This window comes from Littorina saxatilis, linkage group LG1 (assembly GCF_037325665.1).
Source record: "Littorina saxatilis isolate snail1 linkage group LG1, US_GU_Lsax_2.0, whole genome shotgun sequence".
Classification (NCBI taxonomy): domain Eukaryota; kingdom Metazoa; phylum Mollusca; class Gastropoda; order Littorinimorpha; family Littorinidae; genus Littorina; species Littorina saxatilis.
This window is the reverse complement of record NC_090245.1, coordinates 3,859,125-3,871,624: the sequence shown is the minus strand read 5'-3', so window position 1 is coordinate 3,871,624 and position 12,500 is coordinate 3,859,125. Positions and strand designations below refer to the sequence as shown.

The 12,500-nt window shown below is 45.3% G+C and overlaps 1 protein-coding gene across 1 annotated transcript in view; it reads left to right on the top strand.

Annotated features, from left to right (window-relative positions):
• Nucleotides 1-12,500, top strand: part of LOC138973913 (protein spire homolog 1-like) — a gene marked incomplete in the record, with an annotated part of 109,408 nt that overhangs the window by 76,939 nt on the left and 19,969 nt on the right. The window contains 3 exon segments of the mRNA XM_070346942.1: nucleotides 4,691-4,816; nucleotides 7,330-7,392; nucleotides 7,951-8,115. Of these exon segments, the coding sequence (XP_070203043.1) occupies nucleotides 4,691-4,816; nucleotides 7,330-7,392; nucleotides 7,951-8,115 (354 nt within the window).

The window sequence follows — 12,500 nt, the reverse complement described above, 5'->3', positions numbered from 1 at the left end:
CAGTCAGTGGAAAGCGCTTTTACGTCGATTCTGTCAACAAGGAACAAGCACAAAGAAACAGACCCAGCGAAAACATCATTATCAACAACAAAAACAATTACGACACGAACAAAACATCAGAATCATCGTCGTCGTTATCATCATCATCATCATCATCATCATCATCATCATCATCATCATCATCATCATCTTCAACAACAACAACAACACCAGATCAACAACACATAACATAATTGCAAGAATGCGACTGGGTTTTGCTTAGTTGTGAGTTTGGACTGGAGACGGTGGGAAAGAATGCCCTAAACCGGGAATGGAGTTAGGGTGGGGGGGGGGGGGCGTTGTAGATACGTTCTTGTGGACTCACACGTTCACGCTTCAACGACTGAATTTACTGTCAGTCACAGAATAAGACGGGATTTAAATAACCTCTTAAACTTTAATGTTTGGACCTTTTTTCGTCCCGGAAAGATAGCAGATAAATAAACGAAAGACCCCGTTCGCTGATATTACCATTTACCCATAAGCTTCGTTGTGTAACCCAAAGAAAATTCTTGAGTAATCGATCCAACTCTCAGGACCGTCAACGATTTACAGGAAGAGTGTATTAGCTTGAGTGTGTAACGCGCAAGAACATTGTAAGGTAATCGATTGACCTCTATCTGGACCCTCAAACGATTTTCAGAAGTAGCCTACCTCCTCAATTAGAAAAGAAAGAAAGAATCCTCGACACTGACGGTCGAAGTGAAAAACGTGGAACGGGCTGGAGAAACGAGAATCCACAGTTAACTTCATTACGTGTCACAATTAACCCATTCCCCCCTCTGTCACACCTTTGTGGTCAGTAAATGTACCTGTCCTGGCTTTTACAACGTGAGACAGAGGGGACTTTTAGGGGGCAGAATGTGGCAGGTAATCCCGTTATCACCCAACGATTGATTTCATGCTTCACAGCCCTGGTAGCAGTGGAGCCCACACGACCTTTTTTTAGCTCCACTGGAAGTGGTTGCCCGATCCGTTCTGGTTTGGGGGACACTGCTATGGTCCGTTTCAACATACGGTGGTGTTCTCTCTCTCTCTCTCTCTCTCTCTCTCTCTCTCTCTCTCTCTCTCTCTCTCTCTCTCTCTCTCTCTCTCTCTCTCTCTCTCTCTGTGCTCCTTACCTCATTAGTTTGGTTGGCCTTGAGGTATTCTTTGACCTGTGGTCAGTGTAGCGTGGTTTGCTGGCCTTGACATTATCGTTCATCCATCTGAAGGTTCTCTTTGTCTGTCGTCCGTTAGTTTGAACGGCTTGAACTAACTAATGGGTTTAATACCCTAGCTGCCTCTGTCGTCCGTAGGCGATCCAGCTTTCAGATAACTCGGAATGAGCTGGGATAATTTCGGGATAGTTATGAGATAAGCCGTGCTGAGGAGAGAAATTCGAGTTGTCATTTCTGATTAGGTTTTGTGGAAAATGCCTTTTCATTTGCCTGCATTTTATTTCTGGATAAGAAGAATGTTGAAAGTCAAAACTCGTATCTGGCTTTGAAAGTTAACTTTTGTAGTTGACCGGCATACCCCTGGTATACGGTTATGTCTCGTTTAGATGGGAGATAAAAAATAGACTAAGAAAAAGGGGCGCGGGTAGCTCAGGTGGTAGAGCACTGGACTTGTGATCGAAAGGTCGCTGGTTCGAATCCGGGCCGGGACGGACACAGGTCAACTGTATGTGCAGATCCAGAGACGGTATCCATCTCCCACCCCCGTGTCACCACAGTGGCACGTAAAAGACCTCGGTCATTCTGCCATAAGTGCAGATGGCTGATACCACATAAACACGCATACACTTGTGTATCTCATCTAAAGTCGGGTTAAAACCCGGGAACATGCCCCTAATGGCTTTGCCGTGAGGGCATAAAACTTGAATTTCTCTCTCACTAAGAAAAAATTATAACAAATTAAAAAAAAAAATCAAAGCATATTTATCAGTACCGCTGCTCTTAGGAGAGCGCACCCTTGTTTCAGTAAACCCGGTCTACGCAACTAAACGTGAACAAAACGAATTTATGAGAATATTCAGTACTCTTTCCAAACCTTTCATCCCAAACACAAAAGCTACCGGCAAAATAACACTCCCATTAGGTGTCTTCAAAGATGACAAGAAATGTGGCAATATTGCCTACATTTACCCGGTGTTGAATTAGCCCTCCAGGTGGATACCGCGGGGCTTTGGGGAGGTGACAGGGCATGACAAAGTGGAGACTTACCGCCTGTCCTTAGCCGTGGTCAGGAATGAATTACCTGTTGTCATGGGCTAAATATAGAAGAGGTTCTGCTCACCCCACAGGTGAGCAGATAACGCAGTGGAGGATGCAGTGCCGGAAAGACAGGATTGTCCTGTGATATGATATGATATGATATGATATGATATGTTATGATATGATATGATATGATATGATATGTTATGATATGTCCTATCATTATTATTTTTAAATAAGCGTGTTAGGCAGATAGATAGGAGGAGAGATGGGATGTCCTTGAAAAAATAACAACCACAGAAGCTCTAATGAAAATTTAGGACTGAAGATGACGGGTATAATGCGAAGAACTTGAACGTTATTTGTTTGTTGTTGTCGTTTTCCTGTTGTTTGGTGTGTGAGTGTGGATATTTGCATGTAATTTCGCTTGACACCCATAGTTGTTTATCTAAAAATCAAACGAACAGACAGACACACGGACAAGCAGATAAGATAACCAGACTCTGGATCAACGGCAGTTCATGTTGCTGTTTAAAGAGAAACTGTGCTTTGTTTAGTTGAAATTGACACTCAGAAATTGACACTCATGGAGGCGGGTATACGCCTGGGCATGCGTTTGCATTGCTCTGCATTCTCTCTTGATTGTCCGTTAGTTTTGAGCCTTTCAAGGTGAACTTGTTTTGGTTTTTTTGTACCGAAGTCGGCCTATTTTAACAGTCTACGCATAGCGAATGCATATTTTTGAGAGACCTGCTTATCAGTAGACTGAAGTTGGTTTTTGTTATCACCATAAATCGCGTGCCAAGGTCTTAAGTATCTCATTCCGATGCTGTCAGCGAAACTGGAAACCCCTTACATGCCGCAGTGCACACTAACACCGCTGAAGTTTTTGCTGGGCACAACTTGAGGGCGACTTGACATCGGACATTATGTTAATGTTAAAGAAACAACAGACAGTGACGTCATCTCAAGTATGCATAATGAGCCGTTGGCATGTTTTTACTACTTAAAGATCCGGTTTCGATTTCCGTGTCTGCACAAAGTTGGTGCCCCCTTCCCTCAGACACCACCATCCCCGTTCCACACCCCAACCACAAACCTAGCACACATCCCCCCCCCCCCCGCCCCCTTCAAACCACCAACCCAACCCCTCTTTGTAAGTCAATTCTTGGAACACGGTGTCTCGTTTCGTTTCTTCTTTAATGTCAGTGTTTCTATTCTTACCGCAGTTTGTTAACGAGGTTGTTTGTATGTATTGCAGGTCTTAAGTGTTCTTGGGTAGAGTGCATGTCGTATCGTAAGTCACCCTAGAGGTTCCAAGGTTCTTTCTTTCTTCAAGCAAAGTCGTATTGTTGGAATCATCAGGAACAGGAATGCTCGCCTAATAGGCTACTGAGCTTTACTGGCCGATGTGAATGCGTTATATATTGTGTTTAAAAAATGTCTGTTTGTCTGTCTGTCTGTAAAAAATTCCATTTCAAACGGCAGAAATTAATATGTAAGCGCCTAGGGCTATATCTAGATTAGGCGCATAAAAATGATCACAATAATAATAATAATAACAGGCCATTGTGTGGTAATAAGCTGTCCCAATTTATTGTTCGGACCCAAATTGATTACTATTTGTAATAGTATATATCTGTTTATGGGAGAAGATAATTACTAACTAGGTGTTGTCACTTGATTAATATTTACGAGAGTATGTTTGTTTATGCAGGAATATACTTCCAGGCTTCGTCATTTGTGCTTGGCTGTGGGTCTTACTGAAAGAGTCTTCTTCAGCCACTCTCTTTTAGTAAAGCTGACAGTAACATATTTACATAATTATGTTTCTCATCTTCTTCTTCCATGCAACGGGTTTCTTTTATTCGACTTCAAACATTTCACTGCAAAGACGACGTTTTTTGAAAAAATTAGCTACTATGTTAGTTCATGACATAGGAAGAACTGGGATGCCGTGCCATGTAAATACACAATGTGTCACAATATGAGGCAATAAGAAGCGTAACTCTCCTGTGGATGTTAGGTCAGCATGATGTCACGGGGTTGATGTGCAAGTTATGGGACACCGCTTACGGTTAAATTAGTTATGCATGGGGCAGACGTGAACATTGACTGTTGTGTTGTTTATCTGCATGCCGTTAATGCCCCCCCCCCTCCCCCTCCAACCCCCACCTCCCAACCCAATATCTCTCTCTAGCTCTCTAGCTCTCTCTCTCTCTAGCTTTCTCTCTCTCTCTAGCTCTCTCTCTCTCTCTCTAGCTCTCTCTAGCTCTCTCTCTCTCTCTAGCTCTCTCTCTCTAGCTCTCTCTCTCTCTCTAGCTCTCTCTCTCTCTCTCTCTCTCTCTCTCTCTCTCTCTCTCTTTACAATTTTTTTTTGCTTGTCTCACTCTCTCTCTTGTTTCTCTTTCTGAAGCGTCGCTATAATGTGTGCATTTATCTGTGTGTTTCAGCTATGTACACAACACCTGTCCAGTCGCCAGGATGCCAACTACCACTACCGTGCAGTCAGTCGCGCTTTGGTGGCAGAGGCCGTGGAACTGCACACCTTCCTCAACAAAATCGCGCGCAGTCGACATGTAAGAACCTGAAACTGACTCCATCTCTGTATTGCTTCAGATGTGCACATTTGTTAAATGCACTCAATGTCAATCACGCACGCAAGTTCTATTATACACGCACGCTCGAACTCACGATATTGTATTATTCAGACACCTGTTCAGTTTCGTTTTCATCAGAAACGCTACATGATCCTTCTTGCATGTCCACTACAAAAAGAAGAAGAAGAAACTGCATGGTAATCGTTCTTGATGAATGAGTCTATACAGTAATTAATCTACCGTGATATTGTTTTATTTTTTTTATTGATTACAACAATCTGATGGCTTTTCTCAAGCTGGTCTGGTCGAACATGAAGCACATGCAAACAGCTCACATTGCGAATATCGTATAAAAATCAAAACAGGAACTCATTTTTCACATTGTTTGCTTTCGCTGAACTCGTTTGCATTGGGCCAACATTGTTTAGGCGATCAATCACACGCAAGTTGTACACGGCGGATGTATTGTTCCACACAGAACAGTTATGCTAGGATCTTTACACGGAAAACACCATTTGCATGTTAAAAGCGGCCGGACAGGAAAAAAACACCCACACAGAAAGGCACAGAACAATGAACAGATAGACATGTACCTGGCACGCACGCACCCGCACACACACTCACACACACACACACACAAACGCACGCATGTACGCACACACACACGCACACACACACACGCACACAACGATGGGAAGTGGGGGTCTGATAAAGGCAGAAAGTTATGATAGTGGCAGAAGTTTAGTATACCACCAAACACTCACAGTATATAGAGTCAGCGAGGTATACTCGAATGATGGGAACCGATTCATTCAAACCAAACAAAGAAAGAAAAAAAGAAAAAGAAATTTAAAAACAAAACAATTTTTTTTTTGGAATTACACAAACAAAAGAAGCAGGTAACACCACGGCATCAATACCCTCCACAGGATCATCGCTGTGTCTTATTTATATATCCCGTATTCCTAACAAGACGTGACGAGACAAACCTCCCCCACACCCTCCAATGTATTCCATTGTCTTTGCCCATTAGCGAGGTTTGACCAGGCATAACACTGGACATTCCTCGACCGTTTGCTCTGTGCTAAGTTACAAGACAGTCGTGACATTGAGGGCTCGTTTGAGGAGTAGTCGCCGTGACGTCATTATTGCTTGACATGACGCTGTAACCAAGCGAAATGCAGCCCTTTTCGAGAGCAGGGGTTCGAACCTGCAACGGTTTCTCTCGTGGCTCAGCGGTTTGTGTCTTCTGGGTCTCGTGGGGGTGTGAGGGAGATTTGCTTCCCTTTTGTGCCAAGAATTCTTCATGTCCAAGTAACCTCCCCTTTTCCTTCAAATGTCGTTGCAAAAAGGAGGAAAAGAAAGGCGGCCACAAAAAGCGGTGTTTGTGTGTGTGCTCAGTGGGTTGGGTCGAAATTGTTGTCACTTTCGGTGTTGATCCGTTCGCCTTTTTCTCCCTACCTGTGCTTCTTTTGGATGAGGAGTTGGCGAGAGCTCTAGCTTTTTCTCACCCTCCTTTATCACTTGCTTCCCCTTTCTCCTGTGGCTTCTTTTTTGTCAACCTGTCTTTTCTGTTTTTGTGGCAAGGAAGCTCAGATAGAGAGGGGGAGGGGGGGGGGGGGGAGAGACGCACACTTGCAGACGTACCTCTTTACTCTCTCTCTCTCTCTGTCTCTCTCTCTCTCTGTCTCTCTCTCTCTCTCTCTCTCTCTCTCTCTCTCTCTCTCTCTCTCTTTCTCTCTCTCTCTCAAAACAACCCCCATTAGCAATATGCTAAACAACTTGATTAAACCTTTTCAATTCTCTCTCACCGTTAAAAGAGTTTGAGAAAGGAATATTTGCTTTTCTTGTTTGTAAAGCAGTACAGATCATAAATTACGAGTCTAACAACGATTACAAGCAGCTAAGCAACAATATCAAAAGCCAAAATATATATATTTTTGTATCTAAATCAAGGGACAAATAACGGAAACAAAGTCAAGGGAGCTAACACACTGTTGGTGTGTCCGCACATCTCTTCAAATAAGGTTGCGTCCCTTGTACAACTGATGACCCAATGCTCTATTTCTCTCCCTTTACTTGTCAGATTATGTGAAGAGCATAATATCTGTCATGAAAACTTTCGGAAAATACTGTAGGATGAAAGAATATATCAACATCAAGGAGGGGAAAAAAGGACAGAAAAAACAAAACAAAAAGAGAAAGCTCAAAGAAGAAAAAGACAGAAAGGAATCTTTATTCTTACTTTTTATTTTACTTCTCATTTTGTGAACTTCAAAAATGATCAACTTTAAGATCTCAATCAACCAACCACATTCACTCAGGAAAAGCAGTGCAACAAACATCCACATTTTTAAAATATTTTTTTCTTCTTATTTTTATGCTTTCATCCTGGATTACAATCTGTGTTATTCAGCATTACGAGCAGGTGCATCTTGCCTGTTATTTTATTTTTGGCGGAAGGATGATTATTTTTCTATTTTATTTTGCAGAAACTTCAGACTGTAGATAAAGATCAAGATGCAAGATTGCAGGAACTGGAAAGAGCAGACTGGGTGTGTGTTGAGAAGCATTTGATTTGTGTAGCTCATTTCCTTTAGCTGAAGGTTAAAGAGTGAAGACTGTGCTGATGTACTGAGGGTGGTGTGTGTGTGGTTTGTGTGTGTGTGTGTGTGTGTGTGATCTGCAGGGAGTTAGTCCTTGAGATAAATGAAGCTGGTTAAAGAACACAGGCACAATGATTATTCAAATTTGTACACTGAAATATGTTGAAGCATGATGCTAGTTGCAAGTCATGAAAGTAGCAGAAGCAATGTTCCTTATTTTCGTGTGGACAATACAATACCTGCACTGTACTTCATGAACAAGAGCAGCTTTTTGTACAAAAAAGCAACTTTGATTGATGTTTTATGTGTTCAAACACAGGAGTCTCCCACATTCTTATTTAAATCCAAAAACAAATAGACTGCCAATGACGGGCAATGACGGGCAATGTTCCAAAATTCAGAATAAAAAACAAGAAAAGGATGTTGGTCACAAACGTAACGTTTTGTTTTGTCAATATTTAAATGTTCCAATGATAGTCTAACTCAGTTTGTGTGTGTTGCTTTCAGGCCAGATTATGGATGCAGGTTATGAGGTCTCTGAGAACAGGGGTGAGGTTGAAGAAGAACGAACACCAGCATGTCATGAGTCAACCTCTGGATTACGAGCTCACCCCCTTTGAGATGCTACTGGAGGACATCCGCACCCGCCGATATACACTGCATAAAATCATGGTAGGCTGTCATGAGATTTTTTTTCATTTTGTTTTCTGCATCTTTTTCTTTTCTTTTGGAATCACATATTGGCTGCAACAACTTTTTTTGTCTCCTTGTCTTTAGGTGGGTTTTTTTAATCGCCGATTGTCTGCAGCAACTTTTCTTGCTTTATCGTTAGTTTTCTTTTTGAATCGCAGATAGCTGCAGCAACTTTCGTTATTCATGCGCCCTAAAATTCCACCCTCTAGAGGTGTTCTTTTCCCTTTCCTTTCCCCATTTTGTACACATACCATCATTACAACTGCAAGTCATCACTAACTGTCCTTTTCGTAGCTTGCTTTGCTGTTTTTCATGCGACGATAGAAAGCCACCACAACAACAATTACAATAACAATGACAGAAAGAACAATAATCAAAACAAATGAAATGCAACAAATCAATCACTTGTTGTTTTGTCTCCAACCTGACTGTCCCAGCCAAACGTAAGTGTTTTTTTCAATTACTACATTTCTGTTTTGTTGCGGGAGAGTTGCCACGCTTTTCAGAATGCATGCTGTTTTACTGGCGGTTGTTGATGCACAAAGTCATGCAGAAGACACCCCTGGCTGAAAACAAGAATCAAGGTTGATACAGGGAAACTGAGCACTTTCTTCTTCTTCTGCGTTCCCGGGCTCTTTGTTGGGTTTGATGCGTGCATGCCTGGTTTTCTCCTGTAGATGGGTGTCGGCACAGGAGGTCTGCCCGCTGTCCTCAGCCAACATGCTCCGTCTTCATGGCAGCTCAGGTTTTTTATCGAGGTTCTCTCCTCTAGATCCGCCGTGTTTCGCCTAGGGGCTTGCGCTGCCTAGTTGATAGGGTCACCTCGTAGAGGATGTGGTACATAGACCACGCACGGTCGGTCTTGGGATAGGGAAACATTATGCTAGTCCGGAGGGATTACGCCACAAAGGCCACCTCGCGAAGACCCAGGGTCCTAGACTAGGGAGGTCCAAGGGGGAGCACCGGGAGGGCTACCCCTCTACCCGCACCTCCAACACAATCCCTTCCCCTGGTAGCTTCACCCCCAAGGAGGAAACAGAGCTACCTGCAACACCCCGAAACTGAGCACTAAAACGGGAAGGTTTGCGAAGAAAGAAAGTCAACATGTTAGTATCTAACATAGCGCACTAAAATGCGGCTGAAACCATAAGCACCGGATGCAGTATAACCCCATTTTATGACCTTAGAGAATCTACTTTTACAAAAGATGGAGTCTTACAATTGAGGTACGGTACAGAGGTTATGAACAAAAAGTCTGAAAAAGCAAAGTCTTACAAAAAAGTGGGTGGGGGGGGGGGGGGGGGGGGGGGGGGGGGGGGCGGAGATCTTCAGAAAGAAGTTCCACTGCTCACCGAAAGCAGCTCGATTTACAACGTGTAACGTTTTGAAGTATGCTGAAATACTTGAACACAACAGATTGACGTGTAAAGTTTATATGTACGCCTGAACGGAACAGATTGAGAACACCAGCGCGTGGAAAATGAAGCTGAGTTCAACGCGCCTGGCGCCTGTCCTAGAACCCTGCAGACAAAAACAAAATGGAAAACAAGAGTAATTTGGGGAAATAGGGGTGTTGGGATTAAAGTGCTTTGGGTTTGTCCTGGAGGGATTTTCATCAGCTGATGAAAGTGAAGCCTTGCTTGTCACGTCCTCGCTCTGCCCCTTTGAGACCCCCTCCCCTCACCCCTGGCACCACTTTTCTTCCTCCTTTACCACAAAAAACACCCCTTCCCTATTTTGTTTATTGCGACCTTGCTGCACCCTATGCCCTTTCCCCACCCACTCCCCTCCACCCTCTCCCCTCCACCCACTCCCCTCCACCCACTCCCCTCCACCCTCAGTCTTCCTCCCTTCACGGCCTTGATATAGACTCCTCCCTTTCCCCACCCACTCCCCTCCACCCTCAGTCTTCCTCCCATCACGGCCTTGATATAGACTCCTCCCATCACGGCCTTGATATAGACTCCTCCCTTTCCCCACCCACTCCCCTCCACCCTCAGTCTTCCTCCCATCACGGCCTTGATATAGACTCCTCCCATCACGGCCTTGATATAGACTCCTCCCATCAGGGCCTTGATATAGACTCCTCCCATCACGGCCTTGATATAGACTCCTCCCATCACGGCCTTGATATAGACTCCTCCCTTCACGGCCTTGATATAGACTCCTCCCTTCACGGCCTTGATATAGACTCCTCCCTTCACGGCCTTGATATAGACTCCTCCCTTCACGGCCTTGATATAGACTCCTCCCTTTCCCCACCCACTCCCCTCCACCCTCAGTCTTCCTCCCATCACGGCCTTGATATAGACTCCTCCCATCACGGCCTTGATATAGACTCCTCCCTTCACGGCCTTGATATAGACTCCTCCCTTCACGGCCTTGATATAGACTCCTCCCTTCACGGCCTTGATATAGACTCCTCCCTTCACGGCCTTGATATAGACTCCTCCCTTCACGGCCTTGATATAGACTCCTCCCATCACGGCCTTGATATAGACTCCTCCCATCACGGCCTTGATATAGACTCCTCCCTTCACGGCCTTGATATAGACTCCTCCCATCACGGCCTTGATATAGACTCCTCCCATCACGGCCTTGATATAGACTCCTCCCATCACGGCCTTGATATAGACTCCTCCCTTCACGGCCTTGATATAGACTCCTCCCATCACGGCCTTGATATAGACTCCTCCCTTCACGGCCTTGATGTAGACTCCTCCCTTCACGGCCTTGATATAGACTCCTCCCATCACGGCCTTGATATAGACTCCTCCCATCACGGCCTTGATATAGACTCCTCCCATCACGGCCTTGATATAGACTCCTCCCATATCACGGCCTTGATATAGACTCCTCCCATCACGGCCTTGATATAGACTCCTCCCATCACGGCCTTGATATAGACTCCTCCCATCACGGCCTTGATATAGACTCCTCCCATCACGGCCTTGATGTAGACTCCTCCCATCACGGCCTTGAAATAGACTCCTCCCTTCCACAACCCTACAAAAGACAAACCACACTGACGCACTCGCGTACGCACACACCTCACAGACACACCTCACAGGCACACCTCACAGGCACACCGACGTTCGATCTTTCTTTCTCCCTCCCATCTCCATCCACCCTAGATATGCAGGTTCCCTCCCTCCACCCCCCTCCCCCCCCCACCCCCCCCCCCCCTCCACCCCCCTCTTCTTCCCGCACCAAGACATTTCTTTTCAAACTTTGCGACCTCTGATACACACACACGCATGCACGCGCACACACACACTAACACACGTACGCACGCACACACTCACACACACACACAAACACACACACACATACATAAACACACATACACAACACACCGTCTTTCTCCCACCTAGAGTGGTTACAAACGCCCCCCTCCCCTCATTTCTTTCTCTCTTGGCGACCTGTGGCAGTCACAGCCAGCTGATTTCCGGGATTGGATTGCTCAAGGTCTGCGGTGACGGAAACCATACATTCCCTTTGCTTTTCCGCATTACTGCTGTCTGCCCTGGTTCCTTGCTGGGGCTATTCTTCGCCTTCACAAAATAATGCGAGATAGTTCATACAACCAAACACACGAATGTACACACAAACGAACACACGAATGTACACACAAACGAACACGCAAACAGGCAACAATGGTTGAAGCGGTGTAGGATGCCAAGGTGGAGGCGGGGATGTATGAGAGAAAGTGTGTGTGTGTGTGTGTGTGTGCGTGTGCTCGCGTGTGTGCTTGCGTGTGTGTGTGCGTGTGCTCGCGTGTGTGCTCGCGTGTGTGTGTGCGTTTGCGTGCGTGCGTGTGCGTACGATACAGGCGCGCCGGCAGACTGACTGACACACTGAGAGGCAGAACTTGGAGATAGAAAAAAACGGAGAGGCGTGGAGATAGACAGAAATTCGGTTGCAATAACAAGATAAAACCGGTCGTTCAGGGACACTCGAAGGCAAAACTGGGTAAAATCACTTGAATGCAAAAAAACAAAACCAAAAAAAGCATTTAAAAAAAAAGTGAAAACATCCAGGAAGTGTGTTCCTGCAGAGGCTCGTCCCCCCCCCCCCCCCCCACCCCACCTCTACCTCATCTCTGTGTCCCCCACATTGTGCAATCTCCGGTTCCCTGGTCTCATGCCTGGTGGTGCACAATCCCCTCAGGTCCCAAAGCCTTGCAGTGCGGGGACGTTCCCTGCAAGCATCTAACCACAGTCTGTCTTTTTGCTCCCTTGTCTGCAAAAACTGTCACCCCTCTCTTCTGCTGATTGGTGGGGGCTGGAGGGCATGGGAGTGATGATGTCATTTGTTGTCTTCTGTTGACGGTGTTGACGTTTGAAGGTTGAGAGAGAGAGAGG